General features: G+C 50.5%; 1 protein-coding gene across 1 annotated transcript in view; it reads left to right on the top strand.

Moving 5' to 3' along the window:
* The first annotated feature begins 740 nt into the window (after positions 1–740).
* Positions 741–24,057, top strand: part of LOC135554284 (AP-3 complex subunit sigma-2-like) — a 34,831-nt gene continuing 11,514 nt past the window's right edge. The window contains exons 1-4 of the mRNA XM_064986493.1: positions 741–873; positions 1,215–1,306; positions 1,690–1,801; positions 4,719–4,790. Of these exons, the coding sequence (XP_064842565.1) occupies positions 805–873; positions 1,215–1,306; positions 1,690–1,801; positions 4,719–4,790 (345 nt within the window). The 5' untranslated portion in view covers positions 741–804. The remainder of the gene's footprint in view (positions 874–1,214; positions 1,307–1,689; positions 1,802–4,718; positions 4,791–24,057) is intronic.

Here is a 24,057-nt window from a genome sequence, read left to right as displayed (position 1 = left end):
CCGTATGGACACAAGGTTTTACTGTTGTTTGGTGGTGGTTCTCCTGACATGCACAACATGGGTATGTGAGATATGAGGTGAGACCGTATGGACACAAGCCGGTGCAGTGTTACAATTGTAAAAGGTTTGGACACGTGGCACTTGTTTGTCAAAGGAATAACTATGTAGTAGTTGAAGAGTCAGATGAAGCATGTTGTTGTGATGGGAAGCACGTTCCGGAGTGCCCTGTATGGATGAAGGAGGTTGCAGTAGCTCAGATCAGGGCCATCTAGCAGGTCTCCTATGTGGAGGCAGTGAAGATAGCTAAATGAGTAGAGAGGAGATGGTAGTGGATGTCCCACAGTCTGCAGTGAATGCCATGCAGGAGAAGGATCCTGACATACTAATAGTGAAGAACATGGATTTTGTTGCATTTGTAGCGCCAGTGATAAACTGCACTTATCAAACCAATAAAACATTGTTGTGAAGGCAGCAAATAGATTTCTGGATCTCCAGGACTTTGCAGCTGATGTGTTACAGGGACACTGAATAAAGAGGTCCCCCTTCCCAGATTCCAGAGCCTGTGTAGGGATCTGAATAGTACCGTTTTAGTTTTTGTTAAAGATTTGTTCCTCTTCATTTGTTTTAGTTATTGTGTGTATTATTTACGACTCCGTACAGTAGGTGGCAGCAATACACCTTATGAGTGGAGTCTGTCAATAAACCACAGCGAAGAAGAAGAACCGGCGGGAACCTACGTATCGACACATCCGACAGGTGACTGCAAGTCTGTTATTAAGTCATTTGAGACATTTACAGCTAAATATGATTAAAGCTATTTTAATATTTAACAACCATGGGAAACCACGACTCATCAGATTTTATGAATATTTTGTAAGTAACCAAATCTACAAACTGCTACAGTTTGTTAGCTATGTCTGTCTTATTTGCCAGCTTTTAGTGCACTAATGCTATGGTATGCTAGCTAGAGGCTAACTAATCAATTATCTATATTGTCATCATCATGAGATGTGATTTATTGACATTTCTATACCTAACCAGCTAAGTTGCTTATATATTTTTTGACATAGCTACGAATATCACTGTACCCAACAGATGGCCAACCTCCAGGGGGGCTGGTTTACTGCTACCTGACCGCTAGCTGAAGTTAGCTTTTTCATTTAGATTGTAAATGGAGTTCACAGCCAATTTACCAAAGGCATACTTCTTCTCAGGCTGAAGATGTGCAGCAGCAGATCATTCGAGAGACTTTCCATCTGGTGTCGAAGAGGGACGACAACGTCTGCAACTTCTTGGAGGGGGGAAGGTAACAGCATTACTAGCTGGTTAAATTAACCAAAATATACATTCTTGATGAAACAATCAGCGAATTAAAAAATATGCGTTAATGATTCAATGAACCATCCAGGAGGCAGCTATATAGGTATCTATGGCTTGTATTGGGGTATTGTGCTTCTGTGGTGACTATATGATGTAGACCTACCTATACTGTAGCCTATAGACCAACTAGGCAAGCTCAGTTGGTCATTGTGAGATTTATCCTGGGTTGTTAAATGAGAAGTATTGTTTGACCGAAGTGTTCAGCTCATATGACCGGCAATCCATCATCAATTCCCTGGCAGATGAGTTAGAGTTGGACCGAATCAGACATGGCAGATTAGACTAATAATATAATTTCTCTATTTGCAGTTTGATCGGTGGCTCGGACTACAAGTTGATCTACCGGCACTACGCAACACTGTACTTTGTGTTCTGTGTGGACTCCTCTGAGAGTGAGCTTGGTATTCTGGATCTAATACAGGTGGGTTGGCAACTGTTGCTATGTTACCGCCTGTAACTCTGTAGAACAGTAGGGTTGTGTGGTGTGCTACCATCTATAACTCTGTAGAGCAGCAGGGTTGTGTTACCATCTATAACTCTGTAGAACAGCAGGGTTGTGTTACCATCTATAACTCTGTAGAGCAGCAGGGTTGTGTTACCATCTATAACTCTGTAGAACAGCAGGGTTGTGTGGTGTGTTACCATCTATAACTCTGTAGAGCAGCAGGGTTCTGTTACCATCTATAACTCTGTAGAACAGCAGGGTTGTGTTACCATCTATAACTCTGTAGAACAGCAGGGTTGTGTGGTGTGTTACCATCTATAACTCTGTAGAGCAGCAGGGTTGTGTTACCATCTATAACTCTGTAGAACAGTAGGGTTGTGTTACCATCTATACAGACAGTCAGCTGTACTGTCCACTCACCTCTCCTTTCCCAGACAGTCAGCCCTATGGGACTCGCAATCACAGCCGGTAGTGATACAGCCTGGAATCGAACCAGGGTCTGTAGTGATGCCTCTAGCACTGAGATGCAGTGCTTTCAAACACTTGAACGTTTTTATGGTGGTGGTAGTTGGGGTGGGTTCAAGTTGATGACCTGTATCCACTTTCAATGCAAACATATAATTAAATAGACAGAAGACAACGCTTTCAAACCTGTATTGTTTTTGATTGTGTGGTGGTGGAGTTGCTGTTCAAGGTTATGGCAAGTCAGGATATGCTTTAGATACGCTTCTTGTCTTGATCTTCAGTGACCACTAATGACCCTTGAACTCACGATACATGACATTGTAAAGCCTACTGATGGGTGTGTACTGAGCAAATATACACTGAGCGTACAAAACATTAAGAACACCTTCCTAATATTGAGGAGCACCTCCCCCTCTTGCCCTCAGAACAGCCTCACCTCCTCCAGGCATGGACAACAAGGTGTTGAAAGCGTTCCACAGGGATGCTGGCCCATGTTGACTCTAATGCTTCTCACAGTTGCGTTAAATTGGCTGGATGCCCATGGGGTGGTGGACCAATCTTGATACACACGGGAAACTGTTGAGCGTAAAAACCCAACCCAGCTGCTGGGCAAACTTTGTTTATTATCTATGCAAAGTAACTTTAACTCTACCGACATGTAGGCATTACCTCGACGAATTGGCACATTGATTCTGTACTGTAATACCCTGTATATAGCCTCCACATTTACTCTGTACCGGTACACCCTGTATATAGCCTCCACATTTACTCTGTACCAGTACCCCCTGTATATAGCCTCCACATTTACTCTGTACTGGTACCCCCTGTATATAGCCTCCACGTTGACTCTGTACTGGTACACCCTGTATATAGCCTCCACATTTACTCTGTACCAGTACCCCCTGTATATAGCCTCCACATTTACTCTGTACCGTAATACCCTGTATATAGCCTCCACATTTACTCTGTACCAGTACCCCCTGTATATAGCCTCCACATTTACTCTGTACCGTAATACCCTGTACATAGCCTCCACATTGACTCTGTACCGGTACCCCCTGTATATAGCCTCCACATTGACTCTGTACTGGTACCCCTGTATATAGCCTCCACATTGACTCTGTACTGGTACCCCCTGTATATAGCCTCCACATTGACTCTGTACCGGTACCCCTGTATATAGCCTCCACATTGACTCTGTACCGTAATACCCTGTATATAGCCTCCACATTTACTCTGTACCAGTACCCCCTGTATATAGCCTCCACATTTACTCTGTACCGTAATACCCTGTACATAGCCTCCACATTGACTCTGTACCGGTACCCCCTGTATATAGCCTCCACATTGACTCTACCGGTACCACCCTGTATATAGCCTCCACATTGACTCTGTACTGGTACCCCTGTATATAGCCTCCACATTGACTCTGTACCGGTACCCCCTGTATATAGCCTCCACATTTACTCTGTACCAGTACCCCCTGTATATAGCCTCCACATTTACTCTGTACCGTAATACCCTGTACATAGCCTCCACATTGACTCTGTACCGGTACCCCCTGTATATAGCCTCCACATTGACTCTGTACTGGTACCCCTTGTATATAGCCTCCACATTGACTCTGTACTGGTACCCCCTGTATATAGCCTCCACATTGACTCTGTACCGGTACCCCCTGTATATAGCCTCCACATTGACTCTACCGGTACCCCCTGTATATAGCCTCCACATTGACTCTGTACCGTAACACCCTGTATATAGCCTCCACATTGACTCTGTACCGGTACCCCCTGCATATAGCCTCCACATTGACTCTGTACCGTAACAACCTGTATATAGCCTCCACTTTGATTCTGTACCGTAACACCCTGTATATAGCCATAACCCTCCCCTTAACCCGTCTCCTCCCCTTAACCCGGCTCCTCCCCTTAACCCGGCTCCTCCCCTTAACCCGGCTCCTCCCCTTAACCCGGCTCCTCCCCTTAACCCGGCTCCTCCCCTTAACCCGGCACCTCAATAAGGGATCATAGCTTTCACCTGGTCAGACTGTCATGGAAAGGTGTTCCTAATATTCTGTCCACTGTGTATATAGAGTGCCTTCAGAAAGTATTCAGACCCCTTGACTGTTTCAACATTTTGTTACGTTACAGCCTTCATTTGAAAATGGATTACGTTTTTTCCCCCTCATCAATCTACACACAATACCCCAATAATTACAAAGCATAACACTTTTTTCTCACATATCAAACTGAAATATCACATTTACATATGTGTTATTGCATAGTTTTGATGACTTCACTATTATTCTACAATGTAGTAAATACTGAAAATAAGGAAAAACCCTGAAATGAGTCGGTGTCCAAACCTTTGACCGGTACTGTGTACTTAACATAAGATGGATGACTTGACAATATCTCCTCTGTAGGTGTTCGTGGAAACTCTGGACAAATGCTTTGAGAACGTCTGTGAACTGGACCTCATTTTCCACATGGATAAGGTGAGTTCAAGTCCATGGAAATCTCTCAGCTTTGACACATTTTGGCTTGTGACACTCTTTGATGCATTAGAGTAATAAATACCCTTCTGTGTATAACATGGCAGCTGGTTTATAGACACAATATGCATTCAATATGAGGAAAGCCTTCAGGAGGGAATGACTAGCAGGGAAGCCTTGCTGAGGCAGCCTAGATGAAACCCTGCTGTGTGGATTCAGGTAGTAGCAGGGGTAGCCTTGCTGAGACAGCCAGGATGAAACCCTGCTGTGTGGATTCAGGTAGTAGCAGGGGAAGCCTTGCTGAGGCAGCCTAGATGAAACCCTGCTGAGGCAGCCTAGATGAAACCCTGCTGTGTGGATTCAGGTAGTAGCAGGGGTAGCCTTGCTGAGGCAGCCAGGATGAAACCCTGCTGTGTGGATTCAGGTAGTAGCAGGGGTAGCCTTGCTGAGGCAGCCTAGATGAAACCCTGCTGTGTGGACCAGGAAGTAGCAGGGGTAGCCTTGCTGAGGCAGCCTAGATGAAACCCTGCTGTGTGGACCAGGTAGTAGCAGGGGTAGCCTTGCTGAGGCAGCCTAGATGAAACCCTGCTGTGTGGACCAGGTAGTAGCAGGGGTAGCCTTGCTGAGGCAGCCTAGATGAAACCCTGCTGTGTGGATTCAGGTAGTAGCAGGGGTAGCCTTGCTGAGGCAGCCTAGACGAAACCCTGCTGTGTGGATTCAGGTAGTAGCAGGGGAAGCCTTGCTGAGGCAGCCTAGATGAAACCCTGCTGAGGCAGCCTAGATGAAACCCTGCTGTGTGGACCAGGTAGTAGCAGGGGTAGCCTTGCTGAGGCAGCCTAGATGAAACCCTGCTGTGTGGATTCAGGTAGTAGCAGGGGTAGCCTTGCTGAGGCAGCCTAGATGAAACCCTGCTGTGTGGATTCAGGTAGTAGCAGGGGTAGCCTTGCTGAGGCAGCCTAGATGAAACCCTGCTGTGTGGACCAGGTAGTAGCAGGGGTAGCCTTGCTGAGGCAGCCTAGATGAAACCCTGCTGTGTGGATTCAGGTAGTAGCAGGGGTAGCCTTGCTGAGACAGCCAGGATGAAACCCTGCTGTGTGGATTCAGGTAGTAGCAGGGGAAGCCTTGCTGAGGCAGCCTAGATGAAACCCTGCTGAGGCAGCCTAGATGAAACCCTGCTGTGTGGATTCAGGTAGTAGCAGGGGTAGCCTTGCTGAGGCAGCCTAGATGAAACCCTGCTGTGTGGACCAGGTAGTAGCAGGGGTAGCCTTGCTGAGGCAGCCAGGATGAAACCCTGCTGTGTGGATTCAGGTAGTAGCAGGGGTAGCCTTGCTGAGGCAGCCTAGATGAAACCCTGCTGTGTGGACCAGGAAGTAGCAGGGGTAGCCTTGCTGAGGCAGCCTAGATGAAACCCTGCTGTGTGGACCAGGTAGTAGCAGGGGTAGCCTTGCTGAGGCAGCCTAGATGAAACCCTGCTGTGTGGACCAGGTAGTAGCAGGGGTAGCCTTGCTGAGGCAGCCTAGATGAAACCCTGCTGTGTGGATTCAGGTAGTAGCAGGGGTAGCCTTGCTGAGGCAGCCTAGACGAAACCCTGCTGTGTGGATTCAGGTAGTAGCAGGGGAAGCCTTGCTGAGGCAGCCTAGATGAAACCCTGCTGAGGCAGCCTAGATGAAACCCTGCTGTGTGGACCAGGTAGTAGCAGGGGTAGCCTTGCTGAGGCAGCCTAGATGAAACCCTGCTGTGTGGATTCAGGTAGTAGCAGGGGTAGCCTTGCTGAGGCAGCCTAGATGAAACCCTGCTGTGTGGATTCAGGTAGTAGCAGTGGTAGCCTTGCTGAGGCAGCCTAGATGAAACCCTGCTGTGTGGACCAGGTAGTAGCAGGGGTAGCCTTGCTGAGGCAGCCTAGATGAAACCCTGCTGTGTGGATTCAGGTAGTAGCAGGGGTAGCCTTGCTGAGGCAGCCTAGATGAAACCCTGCTGTGTGGATTCAGGTAGTAGCAGGGGTAGCCTTGCTGAGGCAGCCAGGATGAAACCCTGCTGTGTGGATTCAGGTAGTAGCAGGGGTAGCCTTGCTGAGGCAGCCTAGATGAAACCCTGCTGTGTGGACCAGGTAGTAGCAGGGGTAGCCTTGCTGAGGCAGCCTAGATGAAACCCTGCTGTGTGGACCAGGTAGTAGCAGGGGTAGCCTTGCTGAGGCAGCCTAGATGAAACCCTGCTGTGTGGATTCAGGTAGTAGCAGGGGTAGCCTTGCTGAGGCAGCCTAGATGAAACCCTGCTGTGTGGACCAGGTAGTAGCAGGGGTAGCCTTGCTGAGGCAGCCTAGATGAAACCCTGCTGTGTGGATTCAGGTAGTAGCAGGGGTAGCCTTGCTGAGGCAGCCAGGATGAAACCCTGCTGTGTGGATTCAGGTAGTAGCAGGGGTAGCCTTGCTGAGGCAGCCTAGATGAAACCCTGCTGTGTGGACCAGGTAGTAGCAGGGGAAGCCTTGCTGAGGCAGCCTAGATGAAACCCTGCTGTGTGGACCAGGTAGTAGCAGGGGTAGCCTTGCTGAGGCAGCCTAGATGAAACCCTGCTGTGTGGACCAGGTAGTAGCAGGGGTAGCCTTGCTGAGCCAGCTTAGATGAAACACTGCTGTGTGGAGCCAGGTAGTAGCAGGGGAAGCCTTGCATTAGGTCTCAGAGGGGCTGACCTAGGTCTGTCGGAGGTCTGAGGGGCTGACCTAGGTCTGTTGGAGGTCTCAGAGGGGCTGACCTAGGTCTGTTGGAGGTCTCAGAGGGGCTGACCTAGGTCTGTCGGAGGTCTGAGGGGCTGACCTAGGTCTGTTGGAGGTCTCAGAGGGGCTGACCTAGGTCTGTTGGAGGTCTCAGAGGGGCTGACCTAGGTCTGTTGGAGGTCTGAGGGGCTGACCTAGGTCTGTTGGAGGTATCAGAGGGGCTGACCTAGGTCTGTTGGAGGTCTGAGGGGCTGACCTAGGTCTGTTGGAGGTATCAGAGGGGCTGACCTAGGTCTGTTGGAGGTATCAGAGGGGCAGAGCATACCAGTGTGGTCAGAGCCATCTTGGTTTCATTTCGGCCTAGTAACTGAAAATGTAAGTCATATTATATTGCATTGTTGGTCTTGTTTGTGCGTTTCTGAGCGATTTTCTATCAATTCCCGGGTTCACTTAATGTTTTCGTGTGTATCTGAGCAGGCAGAAATGCAGCCTGTGTGACACATTTTGCATCATGCAAAGTTTACCTGTAACGTACTGATAAAGAGGAATATGTAGACCCACAATTGTTCTGCTATGGGGAGCAAAGTTCTGTATTAGTTTCTTCAGAAAGTGTGGTGGTTGAACCATGCCCTATAACCAATTAGTAGGAACTGGCAATGGGTAGGGGTTCTGGGTCTATCTGGGATTGACTGGAGGAACTGTCAATGGGTACATTTACATTTACATTTAAGTCATTTGGCAGACGCTCCTATCCAGAGCGACTTACAAATTGGTGAATTCACCTTATGACATCCATTGTAGATAACTAACACTATAGACACAATATAGACAACTAACACTATAGACACAATGCAGATATCTACAATGTGTCCACACTGCTAGCCATCCACACTGTGTCCACAGTGCCAGCCATCCACAACGTGTCCACACCGCCAGCTAACCAACACTATAGACACAATGCAGATAACTAACACTATGGACACAATGCAGATAACTAACACTATAGACACAATGCAGACAACCAACACCGTGGACACAATGTAGATAACACTAAAGACACAATGTAGATAACTAACACTATAGACACAATGTAGATAACTAACACTATGGACACAATGCAGATAACTAACACTATAGACACAATGTAGATAACTAACACTATGGACACAATGTAGATAACACTATAGACACAATGTAGATAACTAACATTATGGACACAATGCAGATAACTAACACTATAGACACAATGTAGATAACTAACACTATGGACACAATGTAGATAACTAACACTATGGACACAATGTAGATAACCAACACCATGGACACAATGCAGATAACTAACACTATGGACACAATGTAGATAACACTACAGACACAATGTAGATAACTAACACTGTGGACACAATGTAGATAACTAACACTGTGGACACAATGTAGATAACTGTTCCACTGGATGTCAGAAGGTGAACCCACCAACCTGCAAGCCGCTCCGGACAAGAGCGTCCGCCAAACGACCCAAATGCAATGCAATGACCATGGTGCATATTTACATTTACATTTAAGTCATTTAGCAGACGCTCCTATCCAGAGCGACCCACAAATTGGTGAATTCACCTTCCGACATCCAGTGGAACAGCCACTTTACAATAGTGCATCTAAATCATTAAGGGGGGGGGTGGTGAGAAGGATTACTTATCCTATCCTAGGTATTCCTTGAAGAGGTGGGGTTTCAGGTGTCTCCGGAAGGTGGTGATTGACTCCGCTGTCCTGGGTACTGTCAATGGGTAGGGGCTCTAGGTCTATCTGGGATTGACTGGAGGGGCTCTAGGTCTATCTGGGATTGACTGGAGGGGCTCTAGGTCTATCTGGGATTGACTGGAGGAACTGTCGATTGGTAGGGGCTCTGGGTCTATCTGGGATTGACTGGAGGAACTGTCGATTGGTAGGGGCTCTGGGTCTATCTGGGATTGACTGGAGGAACTGTCAATGGGTAGGGGTTCTGGGTCTATCTGGGATTGACTGGAGGGGCTCTGGGTCTATCTGGGATTGACTGGATGAACTGTCGATTGGTAGGGGCTCTGGGTCTATCTGGGATTGACTGGAGGAACTGTCAATGGATAGGGGCTCTGGGTCTATCTGGGATTGACTGGAGGAACTGTCAATGGGTAGGGGCTCTAGGTCTATCTGGGATTGACTGGAGGGTCTCTAGGTCTATCTGGGATTGACTGGAGGAACTGTCGATTGGTAGGGTCTCTAGGTCTATCTGGGATTGACTGGAGGGTCTCTAGGTCTATCTGGGATTGACTGGAGGAACTGTCGATTGGTAGGGTCTCTAGGTCTATCTGGGATTGACTGGAGGGTCTCTAGGTCTATCTGGGATTGACTGGAGGAACTGTCGATTGGTAGGGTCTCTAGGTCTATCTGGGATTGACTGGAGGGTCTCTAGGTCTATCTGGGATTGACTGGAGGGGCTCTAGGTCTATCTGGGATTGACTGGAGGAACTGTCGATTGGTAGGGGCTCTGGGTCTATCTGGGATTGACTGGAGGAACTGTCAATGGGTAGGGGCTCTAGGTCTATCTGGGATTGACTGGAGGGTCTCTAGGTCTATCTGGGATTGACTGGAGGAACTGTCGATTGGTAGGGGCTCTAGGTCTATCTGGGATTGACTGGAGGGGCTCTAGGTCTATCTGGGATTGACTGGAGGAACTGTCAATGGGTAGGGGCTCTAGGTCTATCTGGGATTGACTGGAGGAACTGTCGATTGGTAGGGGCTCTAGGTCTATCTGGGATTGACTGGAGGAACTGTCGATTGGTAGGGGCTCTAGGTCTATCTGGGATTGACTGGAGGAACTGTCAATGGGTAGGGGCTCTGGGTCTATCTGGGATTGACTGGAGGAACTGTCAATGGGTAGGGGCTCTAGGTCTATCTGGGATTGACTGGAGGGTCTCTAGGTCTATCTGGGATTGACTGGAGGAACTGTCGATTGGTAGGGGCTCTAGGTCTATCTGGGATTGACTGGAGGAACTGTCAATGGATAGGGGCTCTGGGTCTATCTGGGATTGACTGGAGGAACTGTCAATGGATAGGGGCTCTGGGTCTATCTGGGATTGACTGGATGAACTGTCAATGGGTAGGGGCTCTAGGTCTATCTGGGATTGACTGGATGAACTGTCGATTGGTAGGGGCTCTGGGTCTATCTGGGATTGACTGGAGGAACTGTCAATGGATAGGGGCTCTGGGTCTATCTGGGATTGACTGGAGGAACTGTCAATGGATAGGGGCTCTGGGTCTATCTGGGATTGACTGGAGGAACTGTCAATGGGTAGGGGCTCTGGGTCTATCTGGGATTGACTGGAGGAACTGTCAATGGGTAGGGGCTCTAGGTCTATCTGGGATTGACTGGATGAACTGTCGATTGGTAGGGGCTCTAGGTCTATCTGGGATTGACTGGAGGAACTGTCGATTGGTAGGGGCTCTAGGTCTATCTGGGATTGACTGGAGGAACTGTCGATTGGTAGGGGCTCTGGGTCTATCTGGGATTGACTGGAGGAACTGTCAATGGGTAGGGGCTCTGGGTCTATCTGGGATTTGACTGGAGGGGCTCTAGGTCTATCTGGGATTGACTGGAGGAACTGTCAATGGGTAGGGGCTCTGGGTCTATCTGGGATTGACTGGAGGAACTGTCAATGGGTAGGGGCTCTGGGTCTATCTGGGATTGACTGGAGGGTCTCTAGGTCTATCTGGGATTGACTGGAGGAACTGTCAATGGGTAGGGGCTCTGGGTCTATCTGGGATTGACTGGAGGAACTGTCGATTGGTAGGGGCTCTGGGTCTATCTGGGATTGACTGGAGGAACTGTCAATGGGTAGGGGCTCTGGGTCTATCTGGGATTGACTGGAGGGGCTCTGGGTCTATCTGGGATTGACTGGAGGAACTGTCAATGGGTAGGGGCTCTGGGTCTATCTGGGATTGACTGGAGGGGCTCTGGGTCTATCTGGGATTGACTGGAGGGTCTCTAGGTCTATCTGGGATTGACTGGAGGAACTGTCAATGGGTAGGGGCTCTGGGTCTATCTGGGATTGACTGGAGGGTCTCTAGGTCTATCTGGGATTGACTGGAGGAACTGTCAATGGGTAGGGGCTCTGGGTCTATCTGGGATTGACTGGAGGAACTGTCGATTGGTAGGGGCTCTGGGTCTATCTGGGATTGACTGGAGGAACTGTCAATGGGTAGGGGCTCTGGGTCTATCTGGGATTGACTGGAGGGCTCTGGGTCTATCTGGGATTGACTGGAGGAACTGTCAATGGGTAGGGGCTCTGGGTCTATCTGGGATTGACTGGATGAACTGTCAATGGGTAGGGGCTCTGGGTCTATCTGGGATTGACTGGATGAACTGTCAATGGGTAGGGGCTCTGGGTCTATCTGGGATTGACTGGAGGAACTGTCAATGGGTAGGGCCTCTAGGTCTATCTGGGATTGACTGGATGAACTGTCAATGGGTAGGGGCTCTGGGTCTATCTGGGATTGACTGGAGGAACTGTCAATGGGTAGGGGCTCTGGGTCTATCTGGGATTGACTGGAGGAACTGTCAATGGGTAGGGGCTCTAGGTCTATCTGGGATTTGACTGGAGGGGCTCTAGGTCTATCTGGGATTGACTGGAGGAACTGTCAATGGGTAGGGGCTCTGGGTCTATCTGGGATTGACTGGAGGAACTGTCAATGGATAGGGGCTCTGGGTCTATCTGGGATTTGACTGGAGGGGCTCTAGGTCTATCTGGGATTGACTGGAGGAACTGTCGATTGGTAGGGGCTCTAGGTCTATCTGAGATTGACTGGAGGAACTGTCAATGGGTAGGGGCTCTGGGTCTATCTGGGATTGACTGGAGGGGCTCTGGGTCTATCTGGGATTGACTGGAGGAACTGTCGATTGGTAGGGGCTCTGGGTCTATCTGGGATTGACTGGAGGAACTGTCAATGGGTAGGGGCTCTGGGTCTATCTGGGATTGACTGGAGGAACTGTCGATTGGTAGGGGCTCTAGGTCTATCTGGGATTGACTGGAGGAACTGTCGATTGGTAGGGGCTCTAGGTCTATCTGGGATTGACTGGAGGAACTGTCAATGGGTAGGGGCTCTGGGTCTATCTGGGATTGACTGGAGGGTCTCTAGGTCTATCTGGGATTGACTGGAGGAACTGTCAATGGGTAGGGGCTCTGGGTCTATCTGGGATTGACTGGAGGAACTGTCGATTGGTAGGGGCTCTGGGTCTATCTGGGATTGACTGGAGGGTCTCTAGGTCTATCTGGGATTGACTGGAGGAACTGTCAATGGGTAGGGGCTCTGGGTCTATCTGGGATTGACTGGATGAACTGTCAATGGGTAGGGGCTCTAGGTCTATCTGGGATTGACTGGAGGAACTGTCAATGGGTAGGGGCTCTAGGTCTATCTGGGATTTGACTGGAGGGGCTCTAGGTCTATCTGGGATTGACTGGATGAACTGTCAATGGGTAGGGGCTCTAGGTCTATCTGGGATTTGACTGGAGGGGCTCTAGGTCTATCTGGGATTGACTGGAGGAACTGTCGATTGGTAGGGGCTCTAGGTCTATCTGGGATTGACTGGAGGAACTGTCAATGGATAGGGGCTCTGGGTCTATCTGGGATTGACTGGAGGAACTGTCAATGGGTAGGGGCTCTGGGTCTATCTGGGATTGACTGGAGGAACTGTCAATGGGTAGGGGCTCTGGGTCTATCTGGGATTGACTGGAGGGTCTCTAGGTCTATCTGGGATTGACTGGAGGAACTGTCAATGGGTAGGGGCTCTGGGTCTATCTGGGATTGACTGGAGGAACTGTCGATTGGTAGGGGCTCTGGGTCTATCTGGGATTGACTGGAGGAACTGTCAATGGGTAGGGGCTCTGGGTCTATCTGGGATTGACTGGATGAACTGTCAATGGGTAGGGGCTCTGGGTCTATCTGGGATTGACTGGATGAACTGTCAATGGGTAGGGGCTCTAGGTCTATCTGGGATTTGACTGGAGGGGCTCTAGGTCTATCTGGGATTGACTGGAGGAACTGTCGATTGGTAGGGGCTCTGGGTCTATCTGGGATTGACTGGAGGAACTGTCATTGGGTAGGGGCTCTAGGTCTATCTGGGATTGACTGGAGGAACTGTCAATGGATAGGGGCTCTGGGTCTATCTGGGATTGACTGGAGGAACTGTCAATGGGTAGGGGCTCTAGGTCTATCTGGGATTGACTGGAGGAACTGTCAATGGATAGGGGCTCTGGGTCTATCTGGGATTGACTGGAGGAACTGTCAATGGGTAGGGGCTCTGGGTCTATCTGGGATTTGACTGGAGGAACTGTCGATTGGTAGGGGCTCTAGGTCTATCTGGGATTGACTGGAGGAACTGTCGATTGGTAGGGGCTCTGGGTCTATCTGGGATTGACTGGATGAACTGTCGATTGGTAGGGGCTCTGGGTCTATCTGGGATTGACTGGAGGAACTGTCAATGGGTAGGGGCTCTGGGTCTATCTGGGATTTGACTGGAGGAACTGTCGATTGGTAGGGGCTCTAGGTCTATCTGGGATTGACTGGAGGAACTGTCGATTGGTAGGGGCTCTGGGTCTATCTGGGATTGACTGGATGAACTGTCGATTGGTAGGGGCTCTGGGTCTATCTGGGATTGACTGGATGAACTGTCGATTGGTAGGGGCTCTGGGTCTATCTGTGATTGACTGGAGGGGCTCTGGGTCTATCTGGGATTTGACTGGAGGGGCTCTGGGTCTATCTGGGATTTGACTGGAGGGGCTCTGGGTCTATCTGGGATTTGACTGGAGGGGCTCTGGGTCTATCTGGGATTGACTGGAGGAACTGTCAATGGATAGGGGCTCTGGGTCTATCTGGGATTGACTGGAGGAACTGTCAATGGGTAGGGGCTCTGGGTCTATCTGGGATTGACTGGAGGGGCTCTGGGTCTATCTGGGATTGACTGGAGGGGCTCTAGGTCTATCTGTGATTGACTGGAGGGGCTCTAGGTCTATCTGTGATTGACTGGAGGGGCTCTGGGTCTATCTGCGATTGACTGGAGGGGCTCTGGGTCTATCTGTGATTGACTGGAGGGGCTCTGGGTCTATCTGGGATTTGACTGGAGGGGCTCTGGGTCTATCTGTGATTGACTGGAGGGGCTCTGGGTCTATCTGTGATTTGACTGGAGGGGCTCTGGGTCTATCTGTGATTTGACTGGAGGGGCTCTGGGTCTATCTGTGATTTGACTGGAGGAACTGTCAATGGGTAGGGGCTCTGGGTCTATCTGGGATTGACTGGATGAACTGTCGATTGGTAGGGGCTCTGGGTCTATCTGGGATTGACTGGAGGGGCTCTGGGTCTATCTGGGATTGACTGGAGGAACTGTCGATTGGTAGGGGCTCTAGGTCTATCTGGGATTGACTGGAGGAACTGTCAATGGGTAGGGGCTCTGGGTCTATCTGGGATTGACTGGAGGGGCTCTGGGTCTATCTGTGATTTGACTGGAGGAACTGTCAATGGGTAGGGGCTCTAGGTCTATCTGTGATTTGACTGGAGGAACTGTCGATTGGTAGGGGCTCTAGGTCTATCTGGGATTGACTGGAGGAACTGTCGATTGGTAGGGGCTCTAGGTCTATCTGGGATTGACTGGAGGAACTGTCAATGGGTAGGGGCTCTGGGTCTATCTGGGATTGACTGGAGGGGCTCTAGGTCTATCTGTGATTTGACTGGAGGAACTGTCAATGGGTAGGGGCTCTAGGTCTATCTGGGATTGACTGGAGGGGCTCTAGGTCTATCTGTGATTTGACTGGAGGAACTGTCAATGGGTAGGGGCTCTGGGTCTATCTGGGATTGACTGGAGGGGCTCTAGGTCTATCTGTGATTTGACTGGAGGAACTGTCAATGGGTAGGGGCTCTAGGTCTATCTGGGATTGACTGGAGGAACTGTCGATTGGTAGGGGCTCTGGGTCTATCTGGGATTGACTGGATGAACTGTCGATTGGTAGGGGCTCTGGGTCTATCTGGGATTGACTGGAGGAACTGTCAATGGGTAGGGGCTCTGGGTCTATCTGGGATTTGACTGGAGGGGCTCTAGGTCTATCTGGGATTGACTGGAGGAACTGTCAATGGGTAGGGGCTCTGGGTCTATCTGGGATTTGACTGGAGGAACTGTCGATTGGTAGGGGCTCTAGGTCTATCTGGGATTGACTGGAGGAACTGTCGATTGGTAGGGGCTCTGGGTCTATCTGGGATTGACTGGATGAACTGTCGATTGGTAGGGGCTCTGGGTCTATCTGGGATTGACTGGATGAACTGTCGATTGGTAGGGGCTCTGGGTCTATCTGTGATTGACTGGAGGGGCTCTGGGTCTATCTGGGATTTGACTGGAGGGGCTCTGGGTCTATCTGGGATTTGACTGGAGGGGCTCTGGGTCTATCTGGGATTTGACTGGAGGGGCTCTGGGTCTATCTGGGATTGACTGGAGGAACTGTCAATGGATAGGGGCTCTGGGTCTATCTGGGATTGACTGGAGGAACTGTCAATGGGTAGGGGCTCTGGGTCTATCTGGGATTGACTGGAGGGGCTCTGGGTCTATCTGGGATTGACTGGAGGGGCTCTAGGTCTATCTGTGATTGACTGGAGGGGCTCTAGGTCTATCTGTGATTGACTGGAGGGGCTCTGGGTCTATCTGCGATTGACTGGAGGGGCTCTGGGTCTATCTGTGATTGACTGGAGGGGCTCTGGGTCTATCTGGGATTTGACTGGAGGGGCTCTGGGTCTATCTGTGATTGACTGGAGGGGCTCTGGGTCTATCTGTGATTTGACTGGAGGGGCTCTGGGTCTATCTGTGATTTGACTGGAGGGGCTCTGGGTCTATCTGTGATTTGACTGGAGGAACTGTCAATGGGTAGGGGCTCTGGGTCTATCTGGGATTGACTGGATGAACTGTCGATTGGTAGGGGCTCTGGGTCTATCTGGGATTGACTGGAGGGGCTCTGGGTCTATCTGGGATTGACTGGAGGAACTGTCGATTGGTAGGGGCTCTAGGTCTATCTGGGATTGACTGGAGGAACTGTCAATGGGTAGGGGCTCTGGGTCTATCTGGGATTGACTGGAGGAACTGTCAATGGGTAGGGGCTCTAGGTCTATCTGTGATTTGACTGGAGGAACTGTCGATTGGTAGGGGCTCTAGGTCTATCTGGGATTGACTGGAGGAACTGTCAATGGGTAGGGGCTCTAGGTCTATCTGGGATTGACTGGAGGAACTGTCGATTGGTAGGGGCTCTAGGTCTATCTGGGATTGACTGGAGGAACTGTCGATTGGTAGGGGCTCTAGGTCTATCTGGGATTGACTGGAGGAACTGTCAATGGGTAGGGGCTCTGGGTCTATCTGGGATTGACTGGAGGGTCTCTAGGTCTATCTGGGATTGACTGGAGGAACTGTCAATGGGTAGGGGCTCTGGGTCTATCTGGGATTGACTGGAGGAACTGTCGATTGGTAGGGGCTCTGGGTCTATCTGGGATTGACTGGAGGGTCTCTAGGTCTATCTGGGATTGACTGGAGGAACTGTCAATGGGTAGGGGCTCTGGGTCTATCTGGGATTGACTGGATGAACTGTCAATGGGTAGGGGCTCTAGGTCTATCTGGGATTGACTGGAGGAACTGTCAATGGGTAGGGGCTCTAGGTCTATCTGGGATTTGACTGGAGGGGCTCTAGGTCTATCTGGGATTGACTGGATGAACTGTCAATGGGTAGGGGCTCTAGGTCTATCTGGGATTTGACTGGAGGGGCTCTAGGTCTATCTGGGATTGACTGGAGGAACTGTCGATTGGTAGGGGCTCTAGGTCTATCTGGGATTGACTGGAGGAACTGTCAATGGATAGGGGCTCTGGGTCTATCTGGGATTGACTGGAGGAACTGTCAATGGGTAGGGGCTCTGGGTCTATCTGGGATTGACTGGAGGAACTGTCAATGGGTAGGGGCTCTGGGTCTATCTGGGATTGACTGGAGGGTCTCTAGGTCTATCTGGGATTGACTGGAGGAACTGTCAATGGGTAGGGGCTCTGGGTCTATCTGGGATTGACTGGAGGAACTGTCGATTGGTAGGGGCTCTGGGTCTATCTGGGATTGACTGGAGGAACTGTCAATGGGTAGGGGCTCTGGGTCTATCTGGGATTGACTGGATGAACTGTCAATGGGTAGGGGCTCTGGGTCTATCTGGGATTGACTGGATGAACTGTCAATGGGTAGGGGCTCTAGGTCTATCTGGGATTTGACTGGAGGGGCTCTAGGTCTATCTGGGATTGACTGGAGGAACTGTCGATTGGTAGGGGCTCTGGGTCTATCTGGGATTGACTGGAGGAACTGTCATTGGGTAGGGGCTCTAGGTCTATCTGGGATTGACTGGAGGAACTGTCAATGGATAGGGGCTCTGGGTCTATCTGGGATTGACTGGAGGAACTGTCAATGGGTAGGGGCTCTAGGTCTATCTGGGATTGACTGGAGGAACTGTCAATGGATAGGGGCTCTGGGTCTATCTGGGATTGACTGGAGGAACTGTCAATGGGTAGGGGCTCTGGGTCTATCTGGGATTTGACTGGAGGAACTGTCGATTGGTAGGGGCTCTAGGTCTATCTGGGATTGACTGGAGGAACTGTCGATTGGTAGGGGCTCTGGGTCTATCTGGGATTGACTGGATGAACTGTCGATTGGTAGGGGCTCTGGGTCTATCTGGGATTGACTGGAGGAACTGTCAATGGGTAGGGGCTCTGGGTCTATCTGGGATTTGACTGGAGGAACTGTCGATTGGTAGGGGCTCTAGGTCTATCTGGGATTGACTGGAGGAACTGTCGATTGGTAGGGGCTCTGGGTCTATCTGGGATTGACTGGATGAACTGTCGATTGGTAGGGGCTCTGGGTCTATCTGGGATTGACTGGATGAACTGTCGATTGGTAGGGGCTCTGGGTCTATCTGTGATTGACTGGAGGGGCTCTGGGTCTATCTGGGATTTGACTGGAGGGGCTCTGGGTCTATCTGGGATTTGACTGGAGGGGCTCTGGGTCTATCTGGGATTTGACTGGAGGGGCTCTGGGTCTATCTGGGATTGACTGGAGGAACTGTCAATGGATAGGGGCTCTGGGTCTATCTGGGATTGACTGGAGGAACTGTCAATGGGTAGGGGCTCTGGGTCTATCTGGGATTGACTGGAGGGGCTCTGGGTCTATCTGGGATTGACTGGAGGGGCTCTAGGTCTATCTGTGATTGACTGGAGGGGCTCTAGGTCTATCTGTGATTGACTGGAGGGGCTCTGGGTCTATCTGCGATTGACTGGAGGGGCTCTGGGTCTATCTGTGATTGACTGGAGGGGCTCTGGGTCTATCTGGGATTTGACTGGAGGGGCTCTGGGTCTATCTGTGATTGACTGGAGGGGCTCTGGGTCTATCTGTGATTTGACTGGAGGGGCTCTGGGTCTATCTGTGATTTGACTGGAGGGGCTCTGGGTCTATCTGTGATTTGACTGGAGGAACTGTCAATGGGTAGGGGCTCTGGGTCTATCTGGGATTGACTGGATGAACTGTCGATTGGTAGGGGCTCTGGGTCTATCTGGGATTGACTGGAGGGGCTCTGGGTCTATCTGGGATTGACTGGAGGAACTGTCGATTGGTAGGGGCTCTAGGTCTATCTGGGATTGACTGGAGGAACTGTCAATGGGTAGGGGCTCTGGGTCTATCTGGGATTGACTGGAGGGGCTCTGGGTCTATCTGTGATTTGACTGGAGGAACTGTCAATGGGTAGGGGCTCTAGGTCTATCTGTGATTTGACTGGAGGAACTGTCGATTGGTAGGGGCTCTAGGTCTATCTGGGATTGACTGGAGGAACTGTCGATTGGTAGGGGCTCTAGGTCTATCTGGGATTGACTGGAGGAACTGTCAATGGGTAGGGGCTCTGGGTCTATCTGGGATTGACTGGAGGGGCTCTAGGTCTATCTGTGATTTGACTGGAGGAACTGTCAATGGGTAGGGGCTCTAGGTCTATCTGGGATTGACTGGAGGGGCTCTAGGTCTATCTGTGATTTGACTGGAGGAACTGTCAATGGGTAGGGGCTCTGGGTCTATCTGGGATTGACTGGAGGGGCTCTAGGTCTATCTGTGATTTGACTGGAGGAACTGTCAATGGGTAGGGGCTCTAGGTCTATCTGGGATTGACTGGAGGAACTGTCGATTGGTAGGGGCTCTGGGTCTATCTGGGATTGACTGGATGAACTGTCGATTGGTAGGGGCTCTGGGTCTATCTGGGATTGACTGGAGGAACTGTCAATGGGTAGGGGCTCTGGGTCTATCTGGGATTTGACTGGAGGGGCTCTAGGTCTATCTGGGATTGACTGGAGGAACTGTCAATGGGTAGGGGCTCTGGGTCTATCTGGGATTTGACTGGAGGAACTGTCGATTGGTAGGGGCTCTAGGTCTATCTGGGATTGACTGGAGGAACTGTCGATTGGTAGGGGCTCTGGGTCTATCTGGGATTGACTGGATGAACTGTCGATTGGTAGGGGCTCTGGGTCTATCTGGGATTGACTGGATGAACTGTCGATTGGTAGGGGCTCTGGGTCTATCTGTGATTGACTGGAGGGGCTCTGGGTCTATCTGGGATTTGACTGGAGGGGCTCTGGGTCTATCTGGGATTTGACTGGAGGGGCTCTGGGTCTATCTGGGATTTGACTGGAGGGGCTCTGGGTCTATCTGGGATTGACTGGAGGAACTGTCAATGGATAGGGGCTCTGGGTCTATCTGGGATTGACTGGAGGAACTGTCAATGGGTAGGGGCTCTGGGTCTATCTGGGATTGACTGGAGGGGCTCTGGGTCTATCTGGGATTGACTGGAGGGGCTCTAGGTCTATCTGTGATTGACTGGAGGGGCTCTAGGTCTATCTGTGATTGACTGGAGGGGCTCTGGGTCTATCTGCGATTGACTGGAGGGGCTCTGGGTCTATCTGTGATTGACTGGAGGGGCTCTGGGTCTATCTGGGATTTGACTGGAGGGGCTCTGGGTCTATCTGTGATTGACTGGAGGGGCTCTGGGTCTATCTGTGATTTGACTGGAGGGGCTCTGGGTCTATCTGTGATTTGACTGGAGGGGCTCTGGGTCTATCTGTGATTTGACTGGAGGAACTGTCAATGGGTAGGGGCTCTGGGTCTATCTGGGATTGACTGGATGAACTGTCGATTGGTAGGGGCTCTGGGTCTATCTGGGATTGACTGGAGGGGCTCTGGGTCTATCTGGGATTGACTGGAGGAACTGTCGATTGGTAGGGGCTCTAGGTCTATCTGGGATTGACTGGAGGAACTGTCAATGGGTAGGGGCTCTGGGTCTATCTGGGATTGACTGGAGGAACTGTCAATGGGTAGGGGCTCTAGGTCTATCTGTGATTTGACTGGAGGAACTGTCGATTGGTAGGGGCTCTAGGTCTATCTGGGATTGACTGGAGGAACTGTCAATGGGTAGGGGCTCTAGGTCTATCTGGGATTTGACTGGAGGGGCTCTAGGTCTATCTGGGATTGACTGGAGGAACTGTCAATGGGTAGGGGCTCTAGGTCTATCTGGGATTGACTGGAGGAACTGTCGATTGGTAGGGGCTCTAGGTCTATCTGGGATTGACTGGAGGAACTGTCAATGGGTAGGGGCTCTGGGTCTATCTGGGATTGACTGGAGGGGCTCTGGGTCTATCTGGGATTGACTGGAGGAACTGTCGATTGGTAGGGGCTCTGGGTCTATCTGGGATTTGACTGGAGGAACTGTCAATGGGTAGGGGCTCTGGGTCTATCTGTGATTTGACTGGAGGAACTGTCGATTGGTAGGGGCTCTAGGTCTATCTGGGATTGACTGGAGGAACTGTCGATTGGTAGGGGCTCTAGGTCTATCTGGGATTGACTGGAGGAACTGTCAATGGGTAGGGGCTCTGGGTCTATCTGGGATTGACTGGAGGGGCTCTGGGTCTATCTGGGATTGACTGGAGGAACTGTCGATTGGTAGGGGCTCTGGGTCTATCTGGGATTGACTGGATGAACTGTCGATTGGTAGGGGCTCTGGGTCTATCTGGGATTGACTGGATGAACTGTCGATTGGTAGGGGCTCTGGGTCTATCTGGGATTGACTGGAGGAACTGTTAATGGGTAGGGGCTCTGGGTCTATCTGGGATTGACTGGAGGGGCTCTAGGTCTATCTGTGATTGACTGGAGTGGCTCTAGGTCTATCTGTGATTGACTGGAGGGGCTCTAGGTCTATCTGTGATTGACTGGAGGGGCTCTAGGTCTATCTGTGATTGACTGGAGGGGCTCTAGGTCTATCTGTGATTGACTGGAGGGGCTCTAGGTCTATCTGTGATTGACTGGAGTGGCTCTAGGTCTATCTGTGATTGACTGGAGTGGCTCTAGGTCTATCTGTGATTGACTGGAGGGGCTCTGGGTCTATCTGTGATTGACTGGAGGGGCTCTGGGTCTATCTGTGATTGACTGGAGGGGCTCTGGGTCTATCTGTGATTTGACTGGAGGGGCTCTGGGTCTATCTGTGATTTGACTGGAGGGGCTCTAGGTCTATCTGTGATTGACTGGAGGGGCTCTGGGTCTATCTGGGATTGACTGGAGCGGCGTTGAGAGGCTGGGCGGAGTTGAGAGGCTGGGCGGAGTTGAGAGGCTGGGCGGCGTTGAGAGGCTGGGCGGCGTTGAGAGGCTGGGCGGCGTTGAGAGGCTGGGCGGCGTTGAGAGGCTGGGCGGCGTTGAGAGGCTGGGCGGCGTTGAGAGGCTGGGCGGCGTTGAGAGGCTGGGCGGCGTTGAGAGGCTGGGCGGCGTTGAGAGGCTGGGCGGCGTTGAGAGGCTGGGCGGCGTTGAGAGGCTCGGTGCAGTTCTAACTCTTCCACCTTTCATGTCACAGAATGAGATTCTAGTTGTGTCCAGTGATGGCAGTGTTGAAGAAAGCTGCTGATGAAATTCAAACCAATAGTTTTTAGTACTTTCTACTATCTGACTGCTCCGCTGCTACTCTAGACTTATCTGAGTATGTTTAGCGAACACCCTCTAACTTCCAACAGTATTTTAACCTTCATTATAACCTTGTTTACCAAATGTAAGTAACTGACTAGAATTTATTATGACAACCACCTGTCATTGCAGTCTGATGTGTTTATTCACTTTCAACAGCAGAAAACTAACATATTGTTCTGATCAGTAGACAGGGTATAGACCAGGATGGTCCACTGTGTTAACAGCCTGTTCTGATCAGTAGACAGGATATAGACCAGGATGGTCCACTGTGTTAACAGGCTGTTCTGATCAGTAGACAGGGTATAGACCAGGATGGTCCACTGTGTTAACAGGCTGTTCTGATCAGTAGACAGGATATAGACCAGGATGGTCCACTGTGTTAACAGCCTGTTCTGATCAGTAGACAGGATATAGACCAGGATGGTCCACTGTGTTAACAGGCTGTTCTGATCAGTAGACAGGATATAGACCAGGATGGTCCACTGTGTTAACAGCCTGTTCTGATCAGTAGACAGGATATAGACCAGGATGGTCCACTGTGTTAACAGGCTGTTCTGATCAGTAGACAGGGTATAGACCAGGATGGTCCACTGTGTTAACAGGCTGTTCTGATCAGTAGACAGGGTATAGACCAGGATGGTCCACTGTGTTAACAGGCTGTTCTGATCAGTAGACAGGATATAGACCAGGATGGTCCACTGTGTTAACAGGCTGTTCTGATCAGTAGACAGGGTATAGACCAGGATGGTCCACTGTGTTAACAGGCTGTTCTGATCAGTAGACAGGATATAGACCAGGATGGTCCACTGTGTTAACAGGCTGTTCTGATCAGTAGACAGGGTATAGACCAGGATGGTCCACTGTGTTAACAGGCTGTTCTGATCAGTAGACAGGGTATAGACCAGGATGGTCCACTGTGTTAACAGGCTGTTCTGATCAGTAGACAGGGTATAGACCAGGATGGTCCACTGTGTTAACAGGCTGTTCTGATCAGTAGACAGGATATAGACCAGGATGGTCCACTGTGTTAACATATTGTTCTGATCAGTAGACAGGATATAGACCAGGATGGTCCACTGTGTTAACAGCCTGTTCTGATCAGTAGACAGGATATAGACCAGGATGGTCCACTGTGTTAACAGGCTGTTCTGATCAGTAGACAGGATATAGACCAGGATGGTCCACTGTGTTAACAGGCTGTTCTGATCAGTAGACAGGATATAGACCAGGATGGTCCACTGTGTTAACAGGCTGTTCTGATCAGTAGACAGGGTATAGACCAGGATGGTCCACTGTGTTAACAGGCTGTTCTGATCAGTAGACAGGGTATAGACCAGGATGGTCCACTGTGTTAACAGGCTGTTCTGATCAGTAGACAGGGTATATACCAGGATGGTCCACCGTGTTAACAGGCTGTTCTGATCAGTAGACAGGATATAGACCAGGATGGTCCACTGTGTTAACAGGCTGTTCTGATCAGTAGACAGGGTAT

The sequence above is a fragment of the Oncorhynchus masou genome, chromosome 2 (genome assembly GCF_036934945.1).
Source record: "Oncorhynchus masou masou isolate Uvic2021 chromosome 2, UVic_Omas_1.1, whole genome shotgun sequence".
NCBI classification, from domain to species: Eukaryota; Metazoa; Chordata; class Actinopteri; order Salmoniformes; family Salmonidae; genus Oncorhynchus; species Oncorhynchus masou.
Note: the sequence above shows the minus strand (reverse complement) of the source record. Positions and strands in the feature narration are given on the sequence as shown.